At 35.6% G+C, this 20,662-nt stretch overlaps 2 protein-coding genes and 1 long non-coding RNA gene across 4 annotated transcripts; 1 reads left to right on the plus strand and 2 right to left on the minus strand.

Annotated features, from left to right (window-relative positions):
• Positions 1 to 317: 317 nt before the first annotated feature.
• LOC106168832 (uncharacterized) lies at positions 318 to 6,618 on the minus strand. Its single transcript, XM_013548034.2, has 2 exons — positions 6,498 to 6,618; positions 318 to 5,800 (listed from the first exon to the last, which is right to left on the minus strand). The coding sequence occupies exon 2, from the start codon at positions 5,789 to 5,791 to the stop codon at positions 3,659 to 3,661; it is 2,133 nt and encodes a 710-aa protein (XP_013403488.1). The 5' UTR covers positions 5,792 to 5,800; positions 6,498 to 6,618; the 3' UTR covers positions 318 to 3,658.
• A 146-nt stretch (positions 6,619 to 6,764) lies between these two features.
• On the plus strand, positions 6,765 to 12,567 carry LOC106168833 (apoptosis regulator BAX). 2 transcript variants are annotated; one of them, XM_013548035.2, is made up of 6 exons: positions 6,765 to 6,932; positions 8,273 to 8,434; positions 8,976 to 9,060; positions 9,262 to 9,394; positions 9,725 to 9,823; positions 10,987 to 12,567. In XM_013548035.2, the coding sequence occupies exons 1-6, from the start codon at positions 6,896 to 6,898 to the stop codon at positions 11,089 to 11,091; spliced, it is 621 nt and encodes a 206-aa protein (XP_013403489.1). In that variant the 5' UTR covers positions 6,765 to 6,895; the 3' UTR covers positions 11,092 to 12,567. The 2 variants fall into 2 exon arrangements, with proteins under 2 accessions (XP_013403489.1, XP_086856007.1); XM_086999881.1 differs by having other exon boundaries at positions 6,793 to 6,932; positions 8,263 to 8,434.
• A 2,860-nt stretch (positions 12,568 to 15,427) lies between these two features.
• LOC147764126 (uncharacterized) lies at positions 15,428 to 17,236 on the minus strand. The gene is made up of 2 exons (XR_015331785.1): positions 17,151 to 17,236; positions 15,428 to 16,553 (listed from the first exon to the last, which is right to left on the minus strand). It is a non-coding gene; the product is annotated as an uncharacterized LOC147764126 (long non-coding RNA).
• Between the last annotated feature and the right edge of the window lie 3,426 nt (positions 17,237 to 20,662).

Below are 20,662 nucleotides of genomic sequence, written 5' to 3' on the forward strand. Positions count from 1 at the left end.
GTAAGGTCAATTCTACTTTGTTTGAGGGGAGTGATAGTTAGCAATAGTCTGTTCATTCTGAGGAGAGGTGGGACTGAGTCCAAGTCTGTCAGAGTGAACAGACAAAATGGTAAACGGGTAAATCAAATATCTCAGATATTTATCTGGATCTATCATAAATGAAAACTTTTTGACAGGTAACTGCACCATCTAACCAAGGCGCAATCTAATTCTTTTGTTTTGTCTGTATGTGAATTATTTATGATGTCTAGATCTTATGTAAATCACTTTCTAAGAGTAATAGAGTTGAAAAGAAGTTTTTCTAAGTCAAACAAGAATATATTTTTGGTAGTTTATTGTTACATATATGCATTTATTTTCCTACAAAATGACATGGGCATGTATAAAAAGCTTCTCTGAAGCACCACCCACAGAAGATTGTACCCAACACTATATCAGTTCCACAATTCTCTAATTATTAACATACTTATGTAGAAAGAAAAGTTGAGGACTTGTGCCTTGAAGTTGTATTAAACCAAATGTTCGAAAAAATGATCAAATGGACATTCCACAAAACAAGTCTCCTGGAATACTAAATAATACTTTTACTTTTTGAAAGCCATAACTAACAAGCATTAGCCATGTGGATATAACACTTGCTAAAGGCTATATATGGTTTTAATACCTTTTTGAAGTAAAAACACTGGTTGTTTTCGTTCGATTCCAACTCTTTTTTTAAGAAATTTTGTTACAATTCAAAGGTATAAAAGTTTCAAAATTTATCAAATCATATACATACAAAAAGTTAAACATGATCAAATAAAATAATGTTATGGACTTAACCGGGTCTTTTGGCATAAAATACTCTACATAAATGATGCTTTATATATGGATATATATGAAATGTACAAAACAAAAAAGAGTAAATAGAGTAAATTGTTAAAGCTGCAAGTTCAAAATAAGTACCTTTCAATAGCTCATACACCAAATCATAGAAATTCAGATCAGTATGGTTGGTCTTCTTTAAATATCTGCAGAGTGCCCTTACAATCACTATTAGGTATAACTGTAAAGCAGCAGTTTTTACACCATTCTGTACACTTAAATAAAAAAGAGCAAATTATTGCATAAAAATAAAGGGCTACTTTCTAGGATAAATGAAAGTATAATACTGGATATTGCAACACTACTGCTCTCCCCCACCAGTTATGAAAGACATATTACTCTGGCAATAAGAGCTACTAAGCTACATATATTTCATGAATAATATAACCTGTACATTTCTAAAAATACTGTCAACAGTATTCCATCAAGAAATTTATAAGATCTATAGTTTATATGGTTAATACACAAAAGACTACGCTGTTCAGATCAGAGATGGAAAAAATCTGGTCACAGAATTGCATGAATGACTAGATGGCCACGCCATGATAAATGTGAAGTACAGTATTGTCAATTTGCTGTTGATCCTCTTCTCTGATATACTGTGTAATTTAACTTCTGATACAACACAAAATACAAAACATTCCAGTGACATAAATACCAGTTTTGTCAACACAGCCACTTCCTTTAAGAAACAAATTGGAGAGAAAATGAAACTTCACAAAAGGTTAGTATAGTATTTGTCATCAATTTGCCTGTACAATTCCAAAGTTCCAAATGTACTACAAGTTTCCCTAAACTCCACGCCCATGGTAATCTCTTTATCTACGGCCAAGAATCGTGGGTTTTTTGTCATGAAAACCTGTCACTTTTTTCTTGTGAGTAAAACTTTCTTCAAACATCTCCACTGAGGAGAGGGTAACTGATAAACGGATATGTACAAACCTTCAGGAAATTGCATTTAAAAGTAAAACAGCAGAGTAGTTGGAAGATATGATTCATGGTCCTGTTTCTTCTTTCTGTTAACTAAGATGGTCTTAACTGATGCCATTTATGCTTTATAAACAATTTTCAAACAAAAGAGCATTGTAAATATTCACATACTGACACTGCCATTCTGACACAGATCCAAACTGCTCCACATAAGTGTGCAGAATGCAAGATATGCGACAAGAAAGAAATGACAGTCTTCTATTGGCATTTATAGTGAATTATCAACATATCTTGGAAACATAAAGGTCTTACATCCAGTAAAATGATGTTTAACATACCCTAACATGTTATACATTATTGGTCATTAAAGCAAAACTAGTAAGAGTAGTACAAACAAATAACACTTAACATATTACCCTCTCACTAGATGTAATTAAACTGGAAATAAAATTAAACAATACAAACATATTACTAATAGATATACATCTTTGTTGCAAAAAAAAAAATGTTTACATTACATGCACTTGGATTACACAGACTAGACTGGTTTTCCATACAGAAAAAGCACCTTGCTACATGTAAGATATAAAACTAAAAGCTTTGAGAATATATTGTACAAAAATAATGCTATTTACATCTCCTGTAAACAATATGAAAAGTTCACTCTTGGTGTAGTAAAAAAAAAGGGTAAGCAAATGAATACATGCTGTTGAGATTTTTCTCCAGAAATGCAGGGCAAAAGAAAAAATGCTTTTTACTGAGAAATACTTTTTCCTATCTTCAACAAAAATGATATCTAATGATATGGCAATTTATCATATGAAATGTTTAACCAAGACAATGTCTCTCATGGCAAATTAACTGTTACCATTAACATCTGGTCTTACAACTGAAAACAGATATGGAATATAAAATAAATCAGCCCTAACAAGAACAATAAATCTTGCTACAATGTTAAATGCTGCCCAAAGCACTTACTAGTAAAAAGCAGATGTTATCAGTTTCAATCCCTCCTCTTTATGGTCTTCAACTTTTGGGCTACAAATCAAACACTTGGACCACTATACAAGGCTTTTTGGTCCCTATGAACATCATGTAGTTTAAAGAAAACTCCATCTTGCAAAGGGTTCACTAAATTTGTTTTAGAGCTAACACCAGGATACAGACTGTTTGAATGCCTGTGTCAAAATAAAGAATCCATCCCCCCTCCTCCTAGTTTCCATTTAAGTCGGGTCCACCTAAGTGAAAATCAACTTAATGACATGCAACTTACCTAAATTAATGGTGGCCAGCGGGTAACAGGGAGATTTGATTAGCTGCCTATGGTGAGCTAATCCTTATCAGCTAACGGTGAGATATGGAGATATGGATCATACTGACACCCAACTACTGTTATACCAAGATAAATAGTCTCTTCTAGATGTAGCTTTAAAACAGTCGTTTAAGTTAACACATTGCTAGAGCCTAAATAACTGGCTGTACAAAACTATAAATAAAATAAATAAATTTAAAAATACTTTTAAAAAAACCAGCAGATTAAATATTTCAGCGACATAATCCCGTTTCCAACAGTTACAATGCATATATTCAGTTAACCCATTGATGCAAAACACATCAACATGCTTATTCAATGATAATAAAAAAGCTTTAATATTGATTAAATGTAAATGCCATAGCATTACACAACAATTTCACAATATCTGAAAAAGAACTGCACTATACAAACATTAAATCCATCTCAAGTTTGTCTGGTAACTCTGGAATATGAATACCTTAAGAATGTATATATGTATCTAAAATAAACCTACACTAAAGTAGAACATTACAAAGTGGTAATAAAAATCTATCACTATATTTAATCAATTCAACTTGCCTGATTTGGCCTTTGATGAAACTGCACAAAATGTGACATGAAATCAAACTTGTCGTTGCAAACTCTGCCACAAAAGTTACACCTCCAAGGATTCTGGCTGTCATGCTGTGACTTATGCAAAAGAAACATGGCATATTCCATAAAAAGAATAGAACAGTGACCACAGCGGAAGACACGTCCTCTGGAAATAAGCTGGTGTAATAGCTGGTCATCTGTGGGCTCCTGTGTGGTAGATGAGATTCGAGCAGACTCGCGTGAACTCATATTGTCCCGATCTGTGGCATCGTGGTCATCTGCAGACAGGGACCCTGCAGAATTGGCTGGATCCTGCATGCCAAGGAGATGGATGGAACTTTGGACAGCGGAACTGGACAGCTGTCCAGGGCTTTGTATGGACACTGATGGAAGACGTGCTGGTACATCATCCTTCTGTTGCTCTGACCCCATTGCTTTAGCTTCAGCATCCCTCTGGATTGATTCTGGACTCTGAAGTTGTGGACAGCGGAGTTCAGAAGTTGTAGAGCTTAGATTCTGTGTGTAGGCTGATAAAGATGGACTGGAAAACACTGGTGAGGAACCAAGAGAGGGTTGATTCAGTGACATCGGTGGCAGTGGTGGTGGTGGCCCTTGGCTCTGTGGAAACAAAAACCCAGGCATTAAGGTTGACACAGGTGGAAGTGTCTGGGGCCCAGACCAGAATGGGATGGTGCTTGTTGCCGTGGTAAATATCTTCCCATGCAATTCAGTAATATGGTTTTGTAAATGTGAATTCTGAAAGGTACTGTATGGACAATATGGACAAACCAAAGCCTTCTCTCCACTATGAGTACGCTCATGCCGGCGACAAGTGGAATGCTGAGAGAACATCTTGCCACACACATTGCACTTGTATGGGGTTTCTCCAGTGTGGGTTCTCTGGTGGACCACTAGGTTGTGTTTCAGAGCAGTACGATATGGGCAACGATTGCAGTTGAATACCTTAGCCTTTTCCCCTTGGTGAGTCAGCATGTGGGTTTTCAGGCTGTAGCTAAAATTAGTGGAGAAAGGGCACTTGTCACATTTATGTTTCTTTGGCATATACATGGCTGGAGGAGCTTTTTGAATGATGTGCATGGCAGCTGGTACTTGCTCTTCTTTTTTGTCGTCACCATTTTCTTCATCCTTCTGTGGCTGTTCTGACGGACCTGGTTCTGACATATCTTCAGGTTCAATATGGTGTACTTGATCCCCATTTTCATCCAGAACCACTTCATTTCTCAGCTCCCCCTCGTTCCTCCAACTAGCACTGTATTTGGAATACATGTAATCGATGGGTTCCACTTTCACTGCCTCTTTGTTCCCACCATCCCCTAATGGGTTGGATACTTCAGAGGAAACATGGGTCGACTGCTGTGGAAGAGTAGGTTCAGCAACAGTGGTTCTCAGATCCATAGCATCAACAGGGAAGAGCTCAGGTGGACTGTTGTGTTCCTGTGTTGTAAGGGTTTGTTCTTGGCCCATCTCTGGGGTGTTTTCCACACTCATTCCAGGCACTTGGTCATTAGATTCTGACCCACCAGAAGGGGACAGGTTATCTAAATTTTGATGGTTCTCCCCATTTTCACTGTCCTGGTCTAGGGAACTACTTTCTCTCCTCATACTACTGTGATTGGCACCAGGCAAACCTATCATAGATGGCACTCCAGTCTTTTCAAAGCCTGGTGTCAGCATGCTAGGCATCCCTGGAAATAGAGAGCCATGCATCTCTTGGACATGTTTCTGCACATTAACAATGCGGAATGCACTGTATGAACAGTAGGGGCACCTATGGGGTTTCGGCTGATGGCCAGTGTGAATCCTCTCATGTCTTCTTACAGTAGAAGCCTGTGAGAACCTCTTGCCACAGATATCACACTTGTAAGGAAGTTCTCCTGTGTGAGTCCTCTGGTGGACAACTAGGTTGTAACGATGAAGAGTTCGATAGTTACAAAGACTACATTCATACACCCCACTCGCTTCTGCTTCATGTGTTTCTTGGTGGGTTCTAAGGTGATGGGCATGGGCAGTGGTAAAGGAACACTTTTCACACTTATACACCATGGTACCATTTGCATTCATCATCTCTCTATTGTGTGATTCATCCATTGGATTATTCTGAAAGTAGACAAGACAGGGATGAAACAAAGTATAGGTTATGTTACACAATCAGACCAACAGTACAAAACATTCCCCTTAAAGCCAATTTTTACACAACATAGTTAAATTATTCTGAACTCTGTTGCTAAATATCTTTCAGTTCAATTCTTTTCATCTAAATTGGCTGAGCCAATCTAGCTCATACTTTTGAATTTAATATCCTCATTTCACATAATGCTTTTACATCTTTAAAATATGCATATTGAAATACAAAGGCTAATTTTATTTTACAAATAAAGCATTAAAAGGCTAATTTACCATAATAGTATTCAAAATAGTTTTTACCTATTATTGCATTATTTCCTACATCAAATTATCTCTCTATTCAAACTCCATTTAAATATGTCCAGAAAAACGTTTTGCCACAAAATTTTCAGCAATTTTGCCAACTTCAACAAACTGTCAAAATAAAGCAATTGTTGGACTGTCTACTTATCAGCAAAGACGGTAAACTTGACACTGTAAAGATGTTATCTGGGTCACTGAAAATCAAAACAAGGTCAACCACTTGCTCATCGAGGTCATTTAGTACACTGCATGAAAACCTTTTAATTTCTAACAAAATCAAGATGCAAACACTCTAATATCAACAACCGTTTGGTCCTTCATATATTCATGAGTTTGCTTAATGTGTCATAGTAGTATAACAACTCACCTTTTAGAAGAAATCCTCTGTAATTTTGCAGTCCACATTGTTTAGAAATAACAACCATGCTTTGTTTAATTTGATCCGATTAATTCCTGAAAAAGGAAATCGAGATATGATTTTTTTCATTCTTAATTTGATATGAGAATATTTATTTTTCGTATTCTTAGAAAAGCATGTGTATTGTTATTATCTTATCTTGAGATTTAAATGAATAACTATACCTTATTTGTAATTTTTTTTGTATATATTTAGATATTTTTGGAAAAGGGGGAACCAGTCCAAGAAAGGTCATCTGCGCTACTGGTATGCGCAGACAAATGCTATGAAGAAACGATTCACGAAATGATGTCTTAGCTGCAAAGAGCAATACGTCGTATAGATAAACTCCGGAAAAAATAATTATTATGTCTAAAAGAAAAGAAGACAATCCGCTCGCAGGAGGTAAGGTTATTATTTAGATCTACGGTATATCGATTAAAGAAAAATAACCTGTCAACCTGTTATCGGCTGCGCCGGTGACTCAAAGCCAAAGCTTCAAGCGAAGACTGAATACTAGTAGTGACTGTTGACTGCCCGCGGTATGACAGAGAACATGGCATAAACAGGCCAGCAAAGAGTGAAAAGACCGTATTTTTTAACAACATTTAGGGCATATACGAAAAAAGACTTATGAATGCATGCAATGAAAAATGAAAGAAGACCAAATTCGACTTCTGATTCAGTTACTTTAAGTGCGCCCCCTTTAAGTGTGGTGATGTACACTCTAAATTACACATCATTTACACATTTAAGTACTAGATGACTCATGGTACCAGTAGGACTGACACAAGCTTAGACACTGTAACTCAAACTTCCAAGAAACTTCAATGTTACACTTTCATGTATTATTAGGCTTCTATACTGGTGCATTTGTACTAGTAATGCAGGCATGAAAGGTAAATCTATGACTGGGTTCCCATACCTCGATGGATCTAACAGGACTGATCCGTCTCCAAGGGGTGTCTCTCTAAATTGCTTTCAGCTTAAGCAGCTTAGATGTCTGACACGCCTACTGAAGCTGCTAAACAATAATTAATTACCTCCTATCGGCTTCAGTAGGCGTGACAGACAGACATCTAAGCTTAAGTTGATTGCAATTTAGTGAGAAACCCCTTGGAGGTAGATCAATCCATAGTTAGTAGGATAGGGTCTGGGAATGGTGCCTATGATGCATGAACACCAGGAGCCGTTAAAATCCAGAAACCATTTGTCCTAATTAAGGATACTTATCTCTAAAACAAATATATGTCCACATGGGATACTTCATTTTTATTGTGGACAGAAAACAAAAGGTCATGCCATACTCTTTTCCATGCACAGATGCAGTATGGTATAGATTACAGTGTGGTTTAATTTATTCTTGACCCAAAGTTTTACACAAACTTTACCTGATCAATTTTTCATCTGTTTTGCATAAAGTTTTGTTTGTACTTTATCAGATATTTTGCATACTTGAAGTGAGACGGACCAGTATATGTAAGAATAATTCAAAATGTTTTTTTTTTTTTTTTTTTTTTTTTTTTTTTTTTTTTTTTTTTTTTCACAGGAAATATGAAAATTGACATATTTAGTTAAATTTTAAGAGGATTGGGTGAAGAGCTTTTGAGATACAGAACAACCAAAGTAACATAGGAATTATGAGTTTAATTTGAAGTTTGTTGTTGTTGAGGTTAGAGGGGATGGGTCACATTGGCTGCTTTCAGTGAAAAATATTGTGAAATAATGAATACAGTTACTTTCAGCACTTGGAAGGAGACCTCGGCATAATCGAAACTTAAGTCGTGATGATGTAAGTAACCAGGCAAGGATTTTAGCCAGTCACTTCATTCATGACCGCTTGCAACAGGATGGTGCTGAAAATGTACCAGATGAGGGGGAGGTGATGCCTCCTGGAACTCCAACAGGTAACACTTTGCTATTTCATGTTATGGATGTTGAAAATTGTGTTGATGGAGTAATGCACATGTGGGCTTTATCATTAATTGATCAATTAATTAATTAATTACCCTGAATTTTCTACCAAGATGCACAAAATCAGTTTTGAGGTAAGTCCTCAGAAGTCAAGACACCATCATTTTGAAGGATTTCAAAAGCCCAATGTCATGAAGCTTATATTGGATATGTTTGGGATTGGTGGGAATATGCCATTTCAATTTTTTAAAATTTTATTCACAAAGAACTTCTTTGGCTGTAGAGGGATTGACAAAATGCTTTATATTTCATTCTTTGAGTAATGATTTCAAACTGGCTTGGCAATTATGGTTGCACATCATTTTAAACCCTCTGTCTTTTTTTTTCCATTATCTGAAAGACTACAACTGTTTATTTGAATTACTGTAGACATTAACAAATAAAGACGTATTAAATGAATGCATTTATCAACTATAATGTCATAAACCAGCAAAGTTTTATGCAATGCTATGTACATTATCTTGTATGCTTTAGGTCCACCTATTGAAAGGATACGTGAAGTTGCTGCTACGATAAGAACAATTGGTGATGAATTAGATGGTGACACGCAACTTCAGAAGTAAGTTTCTTTTTAAAGATTATGACAGTTTATGCAGACTACAGAGGCTAACTGATGTACACCTATTAAATGAAATTGAAAACGCACCATGTGTCTTACAGCTGCTGTAGGTTAAGATGGGCAGTAAATGTAATTAAAGAAACTGAAGATATCGGAAAACAATTGTCCCCAGAGAATAATAGCACTATTTTGTCTTTTCAGTGCAATTAGTCGTATTCCTCAAGATTGCCCACGTGACTCTTTTATGAGGGTTGCCAGGACTATATTTCAAGATGGGATCAACTGGGGAAGAATCGTAGCGTTATTTTATTTTGCATACAAATTAGCTGCCAGGGTAAGGAACAAGCTTCAGTTATCCTTGTTTCTCGTATTGTATTTATGCAAAGAAACTTAGTCTGTACTGATTTTGAATATTTTCTGCTTAAGCCATATCAGGGATGAAAAAAGTTTTAAAATACTGAACAATTTACACTTTGCATAAAAATATTGTGAAATGGGTTATAACTAATGCGAGTTGTATTTCCATGTGACAATGAACTCTTTTGTTATAATTTTTGTTTATTTTCTTTTTCATTTATCTGTATTGTTTATTTATATGTTAATTATTCCTTAAAAGATAACATTGGTATAATATGAGTTCATACAATAATGAGTTTCATTTCAGGCTGTTGACAAGTTGAGTTTTATAAAGAGAATCATAGAATGGGTGGTAGAGTTTATCAAAGATTTTGTGGCAGAATGGATAATAGGCAGAGGTGGCTGGGTGAGTTGATAACAATTATGATTTTTCATTATTTTAAGTACAATTTAACCAAGTGTCAGTGGAGCATGGATTCTCAGTAACCCATATATACCACTTCTACTACTTTCTTATGCAACAAAAATAAAGTCAACATGCCAAGGGATAAACCTGGATCAGCCATAAAAGAGCTTTAAACTACACCTTCAAATTTTTGGTCAGAAATTTGGCCTACTTATCAGACCTTCTTATCTGCCCTGTTTATATACAGCACAAAAAGCAAGCAGAAAAATCTGTTAGGGTAATATGTAAGGATATCCTTTGGTATTTCTCTGATCATTACTATTACTATTTGAAACTACATGCTGGCATTTGGTTGGCTTTTGTGGTTAAAAATATACTTCAAATGCATCTTTAAGACATGTCATTGGTGTATATGCAATTAACCATCTGAAAATGTTTTGTTTAGTTACTTTAAATAAACAATGTTTCTTTAAAATGCACTTCATGTGTTTTAGATTTGTGGAAAAAAAGACCATCACTTAAGGGGCCCGCACACGGTGAGCATTTGGCGCGCGCCACTTGCGCTGCGCCGTTTTCTCATCGTGTGCGGGGGTATTTTGGTGAGATTTTTGCCTCACGCGCGGCTGAGCAAAATTTCTCACGTGTTTGATTTTTTTGGTCTCTTGAGACAAATGTCTCACCGTGTGCGGGGTGCAAGCGCCGATTGCTCACGCCATGCTAACAATGCGTATGTGCCAGTAGCCGGAAACGAACAAAAATGGCAGCCCCCAGCGAAGTCAACAAAAATGTACACAGTTATAGTTAGTCTGATTGATTAACGTGGTCACCATTATCCATTACTATCAGAAAAAACAACAATATGTAATGTTTCCTTAAACACATGATCCCACAGTTCACAGTGCGTCCGCTAGGGGCAGGCCGGGAGGCATCTCTGCTGAGCAAAGAGCGCATCGTTTGCGGGGAGCTGAGGAGCGCGAGCATCTGGCGCAGCGCAAATGGCGCGCGCCGAATGCTCACCGTGTGCGGGCCCCTTTACTCACCTTTTTGCTTATACTTTTTTTACCGCTAAACTTACCTTGGACTTAAAATTATGCCTGTGTTATAGTAATGTAATCTGAAGCAAGGATAGATAATTCATTAGTTTCTTTTTTTCCATGGCACAGGAGTCGGTTGTTGAATATCTTGGTACACCCACCATACAGGCAGCAGGTGTGATGTTAGCAGGATTCCTGGCTGTATTATACTTTGTGTGGTGGAAGTCCCGATAGCAGTTCACAAATTCCTCTCTATAAAACTTTATGTACTTCCACTTATCTTCAAACTTAACCTGACTTAATTTTATTTATTTTTGTTTAATTATTTTATTATTACTATTTTTTGTACTGAAAATTATTAAACAACTAAATATGTATGCACTTCCTTAGGATTTAATCTGCATTTTTGTTTTTCACTCTCAAAGGTTTTGTCTGAATGTCAGTGAGCTTGCGGCTCTATTAAGCAGTTACCTGTGAAAAGCAAAATTATGGAGTTGGTCCTAAAAACTGCTCATTTATTTTTTAAAAATAACATCAGGTGAAACAATTACAATGTAGCAATGTAACAGCTGTTTGGATAGGTTAGTATGTCACTGAAGTAGGAGCATAATAACTGTCTCAGGATGCTGAAAAACCTGGATGCTATTTCCATATATAGCATTGATTAATGGATTTAAGGGTGCAGAGTTTTCAGCATGTTATGAATTTGGTATTATTATGTTGTGTTCATGTTCTTCCAAATATTGTGATAAACAAATTTTGTCAGAGATGTGTAATTTTAATTTCAAGATACAGTATGGCTACATATTCCACAGCAATAGATATGGATAATAAATCATTCTTAGTTTCTGTTGTTATAAGATGGTGTAACATCTGTATCAGATGTGTTTCAAGTAACCTGGTTACAACAATTTAAGTAGAATTATATACAAGTAATTATTGGTGCTTTTTGTAACCATTTTAAGCAGTTTTTCATTGAAAGTTCACTTAAAAAAAGAGTTTATTGTGCTTTCCTGAGTTGAGTTTTGATGTGTTAAAGTTTCTTATAAATTGTGCAGTTTCATAATTTTTTCATACATCTGGGAAATCATTGTGAAAGTTTTTGGGACAAATACTTGCTTATGTTACCTAAAGTTCATGAGTTTAATCTCTTTTTTTTTTTTTTTTTTTTGCAGTATTCATTAACAGGAACTCAAACCACACTAGGAAACACTGCCTCAGGACTTTTTGACAAGTTTTATAAAGATAAGATTAATGATGCATATATGCGATGAGTTTAATTACTTGTTTAGATTTAATAAAAGTAGAATAAAAATTGTTTTTAGTCATTCAACTGTCACAATAATTTTTTCAAGTATTTTGAGTTACATATGGTGCTTTGAAATGAATTGGCTACTTCTTAATATACATTTAAAATAGAATTGCTGATATAGAATGAGTTATTGATTGCCTGCAGTCGAAGTTGATTTTGCTGAGGGAATTTTTTTCTTTGCTGAAGAATTTATTTGCATTTTATGTCTGTTGATATTAATGTCAACCTCATGCGTCATAGTTTTTATTATGGCCTACATTGTAAGTGTTGTTATTTACATAAAACATGTTGACTAACTACTTGTTCCCTGGTTCCATCTTTGAAAGAATGCGTGCATTTAATGTACAGTTAGCACACTTTGTCTAATTATATTCTCAATAAAACAAATTTGCTTATGATTTTTTGTACTCTAGTCATTCAGAGTGCTGCGTAGTGCCATTTAATTTTGAAACCAATAACTTGTAGATAATATAATACCCTGCTGTTAAGTTTCTAATGATTGCAAAATGAAGGGCAGAAGTTTAGATAAGGCTTGGGCGAATAATATTATAGCCCACATCCTTCATTCCAAAGAGTTTTCTATCCCACTAATATGTGCTCAAACAAAATGAAGTATCTTTCGTAAAGAGTTTCAATATCGTCTGCACTGCTTATTACGTAAACTGGGATTTGAAGAGATTGAAATATTTCGGAAACGGCAGTTTTAAAGAAGATGCTAGCTTTCTCTTCAAATATCGCTCTAGTCGCTGACACAACAGGTAGGGATTCAATTTCCATCTTAAGGTGCGTCATAGAAGTCCCGCATTCAGCCTCCAAAACTTTAGCAATCATTTGTTCATAATGTTGCATTGCAAAAACTCTATTTACGGTTGGCAGGTCTATCATTTGCTGGCGCACGTCACCTTGTTCTAGTGCTTTACGAAAAGAGGAAGCCCATGAAGTTTCTCTTTTCGTGAGTGCAACGCCGCGCGCGCATTCCTCGAAGGAAACTTGAAATGCTTTACGCAATATCTCATTAGTGGAAATGCTGACCTCAAGTTTCACACAAAAATAGTCAATAATCCATGCTGCTGTCGAAAAAGATACTCGAAAGTCTACCATTTTTTCGGCACTGTAACCGATCAACATTTCAAGTTCGGGGGAGCAGTGTGAACTTGAACGGCCAAAACTCGTACCCAGTTCTGTTTCCGCCATTTGCGTAAAAATCTCTAACAAACAATCAGATAATGTCAATACAGCGTGTAACTTATCCCAGGTAACATGTGCTTCGGTTCCCTTTACCGGACAGATGGCAGTGTCTTTTTGTGGAATGTTCTGTCGTGGAGTATAATCTGCCGCATCTTTGGTGGGTTGGGTCCGCATCATGATATTGTACAGGTAATTGAATGCTATTTTGTGCAGTGATACAAATCTGGGTGAAAACCTCGGGTACTTTTGACAACTATCTCTGTACAAGACATCTGGGTTAGGTATCCCAGTCATGTAAGTAAATCTAAGGCGCCTTCCGATCTCACAAATGACATCAAAACATTTGGCCTTTGCCTGAAAGGCATACTTTGCTAATACGCGCAGAGTTTTGGGCGGTACCTTTGAAAAAAGATTGCTGTCGTTAAGAAAGTAGTGTGGCAAATAACCAATGGATAAGTAATGAAGAACTTCACCCAGCAAGTACTGCATAATCAAATCGACTCCGCAATTTGACCAAAATGTCGCAGGTACTTTTTCGCATGCCCAGAAAAGCACTGTTTTCAGGTGATACGAGCTGAGGGCATTAGTTCCCGTTTTAGAACAAATATAATACTGTTTTATGAGCTTAAAATGACAAAACATCTTCTTTGTTTAAGTGTCAGTGTCTGTGCAAGTAAACTCTCTGCTTTGGAAAATGAATATCTCCACTGAAAAGTGTCCGCGAGGCGCGCTCCTACGGGCACCAAAACGCAATCACACCGGCCAATTTGGTCTATCAATTCTTTATTTGGCCATCCACTTTTGCGGGACCTCCTTTCCCACTTATGAAAGGCCTGAGGCCTTTGGCAGGCGAATGCTGTTACATTGTCAAAGCTCAAGTTCGGAACCAAATATCCACTTTCATGAAGAGTAGAAAGAGATACTGTTACGGCTGGTCCTTGTATGGTAATCAGATCTATGAACCCCGATTTCCCATAGGCTTTCAGGCACGTCGTGATACCTGTTCGGGTCAAAGGTGTTGTACTCAGGTACATCACATTATCAATATTGTCGTTATGTTCGATTTTGATCAATTCTTTTAAATCGGGTGTGATTTTCAGCCTGACGTACACTGGGTCATCTGTATTTTCTACATGAAAAATGCAGCACTTTTTACCATTTGACGTTACCAACTCGGGACTAACTACCGTCATTATGTCTAGGTCACTGGTAATCAGTTTAGCTTGTGAAGTGTCCACTACCGAGTCACTGAGTCCTGTTCCTTGAAAGAAATCACCAGGAAAGATAAAATGACTAGGAATTGCTAATCCATCGCTCTGGCTGCCAACGACATTGAGAGACGAATTTCCGGCGTTTGGGTCTTTTGCCCCGACCACCGTCTCAATTACGATTTTAGTCATTTCAGCATTAACACGACTATTCGACGCTGCATTTTAAGAAGAGATAAAGGAAGAAATTGGTCCAGTACAAATGACAGCGCATCAGTTTGTGAGTTGTTGACTGAAACACCCATGTTTGCTGACGCCATTTGCCTCTAGGTGACCCAAATCTTTGAACGCGATTGAATTAGAGCGTGAATTGTAGATATGAAGTATTGTTGAGTGAACGTTTTTACCAACACAGAAAATGTTAAACGTAAATATGCTACTTCAAAACGGTCATGAATAGTGACTTTTTTCTAAATACACAAGGGCGTTTTACGGAATAATTTTTAAATGCGCAATGATAGATGGCTTTCATCAACATCAGCCCAAACATACATCCAAAAGTAAATTCAGGGATTAATCGAAAATTCTGAAAACCATTTAAAGTTTGATGCATCATAATGCCCATTAAAACATTCTCTCGGGGGCCCAAGTTTATGATATTTAGTACTAGTTTTTTTTTTGTACCATTTGAGTTTGACAACTTATAGCCAGGAGCCCCTGACTATTATGTAATAGAGTCAACTATACAGAGCTTCCCCTCAACGCAACTAGTTAACTTAAAACCGTACATGTCCCTAGTATCAACACCAAGCACCTGCCCAATCGAATAAGATTTCTCACACAAGATATATGCAAGTTAAAATGATGTGAGTGGAAAAATGTATTCATATTTCATGGATAAAATATGGAGCCCTTAGAACACCATGTACTCATTGATTGGTTTTCCAAGATAAATTAGACTTTTACTGCAAAGCTTGCTACATACTGTGAAATATTTTTATAAATTATACAATCAAATTATATAAAATGGGAGTAAGATGGAAATAAACATGTATTACATTGTACAGTAAAGCACAAAATAATTCACATAAAACTGATATTAAACTTCTCACAGAAATATCCCCAGTCCAATGGTGAGGTCAGTTTGAATCAATTCTACACTGTAAATGTGAAGAATTAAATAAGATAGGTAATACACAGGGATGGAATAAAAGAAATTCCAATAAAAAAGGGAAATCCCAGCCCTTCTACTAAATTATCAACTCTTTTTGAAACTTGATGCAAAATCCAGACTCTCTCCAATATATCTTTTCCTCATATAATATGAAAATCCTTCAAAGGTATAGAAACATTTCTATTAGCTTGAATTTGTATTCCACACAAAATATTCAAGACAGTGCCTGGATGCTGGCAAACCATTTTGCCTAATGACCTCTAGCACCTTCATACTGCAGTCTAACATTCTATAATTTTTTTTCCATTGGAAACAGTTTTGCAAACAAAGGTGATCCTCCACAAACACAGTCCATTGGCTCTCCAGCACAATAATAACCATTTTTCTCAAAGAATGGTACCGCTTTCTGTGCACTTTCAACTTTAATATCTCTCCAGCATCTCTTAAGCATGTCCGTTTCCATGAATTTCAAAGCCTTTCTGCCATATCCTTGACCTTGAAAATCTCTTTTTATAAATAAGAATGTGATGCAATGAAATCTCTTGCTTGCAAACTCTGTATCATCATTATTAAAATCAGATGCTGGTCTGTAACTTCCCACTCCGATAAGTTTTTCTGAAGGAAATGCCATGGGGTTTTGTTCATACAAAAACACCATGCTGTTATCTTCTGGTGGATCAAATGTTTCCCCACAAGTATCCCTGGCAACTTGACGGAACAGATGGCGATGTTTGGTATTCCTTGCAGTCTGACGTATAACAAGTTTCTTTTGTGGACCAGTTACTTGATCTGGATCTCTGTATGCCATAGGTATCTACTCGAAGGAAATGAAAAGGCATTTATAGTGTAATGAAATTACAAAGAAACTAATAGCTTACTACGTATTTACAGGGCAATTCAGAATAGATGATTTGAGTACTAACTGATCTGCCGACTAAATATGGCCGACCCCACTTCAAAAGTGATTCCGCTAATTCCATGATGGTCTCCCCACCTCCACACACGCCATCGGGAATCAGCAACATTGCTTCTGAAGTGTGGTCGGCCATTTTTAGTCGGCGAATCTGTTAGTACTCGGATCATATATTCTGAATGGCCCCTATGTCTAAATCTCAATAACCTGCTACAGCACATCCAAAAAAAAAAAAACTTTCTATTATTCATCGTTGTTAATCTAATGTAATGACCAAAATAACCTCCATTTTTTATGAAATCACAAACATAGACTACATTTGGATATCAATTTTCTAATCACAAAATGCAAGTACTACGTACTGACGCATGAATTATGTGCGACATTTTTCATTTCTAATTTATCTTTACCTCTTAAGCTGAGGTTCGTCTTACCTGAGACCCAACAACATAAATTCCATTAATTCTATATCTTTTATTTGACACCTTCTGCACTTACTAGTTAAATCTTTCTAGCAGTATGGTTTTTCTGTATCTTATTGTTGTTCAAAACATCCTCAGAGCCCTACCTGTGTAGATTTCATGGGTCGACGTTAGTTCCAAGACTCAAGTCTAAGGTCCACCGCGCACTTGCATTGCGCATGTGACGTCAGTCAATAACAAAAACAAATTTATCGCATGCTGTTGCATTGCTGTCTTCTCAGTTAAACCTCCAGTAAGAACTTTAGTTTTGCGGTTTTCTTCGTTTGATTTGAAATGACGATTAAAGTGTATATCTTATAAGTTGAATGTCCTTTTATTTTTTTATCTAATTTGAATAAAAGAACTATGTTTTGTCTTTAGTCAGTTTAATTTTGATCTTTATTTTTACCCGTCTCGTGAAAGCGATATATATTCATTAGCGTTTTTGGTACGTACTGTACAGTAGTAGTACAAATGTACACTGTGGTAATACATGTGCCTCTCACAATAGTCATGGTGGTGCAAATGTCCGTCTAATTAAACATTTTGACGAAGTACAAAATCACACAAATATAGGCCTATATATACTTGAATAAAAAATTTTAGAGGCAGGTTAATTGTTTATTTTCTCTCTTTAAAAACACACATTTATTTTAAAAGTATTATATTGTCATATTTTAAAAGTCACACTAAGCTAGCCCAGAATGCAAAATTAAAAAATATTATTAGATTTTTGTGATGTCCCTTGTTATTCCTCTTCTTCTTCTTATAATTATTATACCAGTAATTCAAGCTGTAATTTTATATCTAAATCATTCCTATTGAAATAAAATAAATATCATGATTGTTGTATTCTAACCAATGCATAACTTTCATTTGGATATACCATAGTATTCCCATCAAATGTTGTGGATGACATTAATTTTGCTAGTTAAGAAAAAAAGAATTTGTAGATTTTTTTCTTTTATTGGCATTAAAGACAATTATTATAAATTCAAGAAATTTGCCAAGAAACTCCATTGGATCATTCAAGCTATTTATTTGATATTTGGTGATCATTTCAGCATCTTTCCTTTCAGCATACTTTATGAATAATATGTTAGAAGTAATTGAAAGTTTAATGGTAAAATATTGGCTCAATTCTCGTTCAGCAGAATTGTTTCATTGTTTCTTGTGCATAGGACTACATTGTGGCGGCATCTGCATCAGGAAGGTATTCAACTTATTTGTTACACAATCTGCATGGTGTAAGCACTCAGCATAGTTGGACCCCTTTGCAAATTTTGGACAAACGGTACTCCTACCAGTGCGGCAGGTTATATAGGGAAATATGGAAAATCCACCCTGTGATCTTTGGCTAGTTGATAGTGAAGATATATATATGATTATATAATATATATATATTTGAAAGCGTATGTTTCATTTTGCAGAATGATTGACCCCAAACCACATAATACAAGGATTTACTGTTTAGCTGTAGGATTATGTACAAAAAAATAAAAACAATTCTTATTCATGTGTACATTACAGAATACGTTACTCTTATTTCACCTATATACATTTCAGGTTTCAGGCCCTGCATGTACAAGGTACTGGTACAGTACCTTTGGGTTCACAAAACTGCTGCAATAGTTGTGAAATATCATTCCTCTTCGTTTGTTGCAGGCCTACATTTTAGTCTTCAGTCATTAGCTTCATTCACAAGCTAAGATTCACTGCATGGAAAAAATGTTCCATTGTATCCTTGTAGATCGCTGGACCTGTTGTGATCATGAACTAAGGGAAGAATGCAAATCCTCCTTCAAATTAATTTTTTATTGGGGGTATGGGGTATGGGTATGCCTCAGAATTTGTATTTTCCTTATATTTAAGGTTTAAATTCACGTTTGTTATCAGAAGTTTGTTGCAGTCTGGTTAGTTTCAGAAAACAAAGAGATTTTAAACAGACTTTTATTGAAGTATCCAACAAAGTACCATGTTAAATTGGTCCTGTTATATTTGCTCCCATTAACCATCGCAAGTTAACAGGTACAAACTTCAGGCAAGGATGGACAGAATACAAAGTACTGATCGAAAATGTAGCATAATCAGATTGTACATCATCCGTCTGATCATCAAGTCTGTACAAGTTTATGGACATTTTAATTTTTTTTCCAAATATTTATGAGAAAATTCATATTTATAAGTTGAACAAAATTCTCAGTTTTATTGAAAAATAATTGAGAAATCTGCATCAGAAACATATTATTAATATTATCATTGATTAAACATGATACGACTTTGGTGTTACATTAATAAATATGAAATTCCATTGTAAACTGTTATTGCAAGTTTTAAAACAAAATCCTAAATGTGTAAATAATTTAACATGGCCTGACAGTAGAAATAACTGAAAAAATAGAACCCACAAGACATTTTTTTCTCTCTCTTTCAGGGTATACTGTACAAATCTAGTTAGTACATGAAATATTGGAACAATAATCTTTCCAACATCTCTTAATCAACCAAGGGAAAAAACCTTCGTAGAAATAAAAAAAAATTTATAGGTTCTTCTCTATTTGGGGGTCACCATGTAATACAACAATGACATTGATAGTGCTGATTATAGAGATAGTACTAATTATAGTACGTGTATTATGACATCTTTGTGCTGATTATTAAGCGTGACTAACTTAAAATTCACACCAAAAGTTGAACACCACAGATTTTGATTGGTATAACTGAGCAAGGTAACTATTGTATTTACAAATGTGATAAAATACTTCAGGTTATCTATGATTTAGCAGGAGAGGACCACGTTTCTGACTTCCAGAAGTAGCAGAGTCCCTTGGCCTCTGTGAATTAGGAGGTCAATGTTAATTGACATTGGTAACACGAAGGTATTCCTCAACTCTCCTCAGCGGTAGTTTTACTGCATCTGAGCCATCGGTAGCGTGTCTGCTAACTTTGACAAACATCACTGAACATTTTGAATGATTTTCAGGCATGTTACAGACTCCATGTATTTCAGTGGGCATAAATTCTACATGACTGCAATGTTGAAATAATCCAAAACCAATATATAACTTGCATAAGGCAAAGTGTATAAGCAAATCAGATGAGAAAAACATTTTTTTATTTGCACTGTTGAAAAAAATAAGAGGTTTGCAAACATGGATTGCATAAAACTGGAAAACTGTGACAACTTATTCATATGTCTGTGCATTTGATTGTTTTTCTGTTGTAATAAAGATTTTTTTTGCATTCGCACAAGTAGGCCTACTGCTATCAGGATACTAGAGTATGAAGTTTACTTAAAATCCTTTAAAGCATGTACAGTAAAAAAAAAATGAAATTCTATATCCATGCAGGTTTAATTTTCATATCTCAAATTTCAGGATTTTATTATCATGATTACTATTTTATACTAGTAGATCTATATAGTTCTAGTTTGTTAAACTTATCCTGAAAAAAAAAATAGATTTTCAAAATTAAAAATCAGTATTAAAATAAATAAATAAATAAATAAATAAATAAATAAATAAATAAAAACGCACAAGCCTGCCACAC

This window comes from Lingula anatina, chromosome 1 (genome assembly GCF_051362555.1).
Source record: "Lingula anatina isolate TDL-2025a chromosome 1, LinAna3.0, whole genome shotgun sequence".
NCBI lineage: Eukaryota > Metazoa > Brachiopoda > Lingulata > Lingulida > Lingulidae > Lingula > Lingula anatina.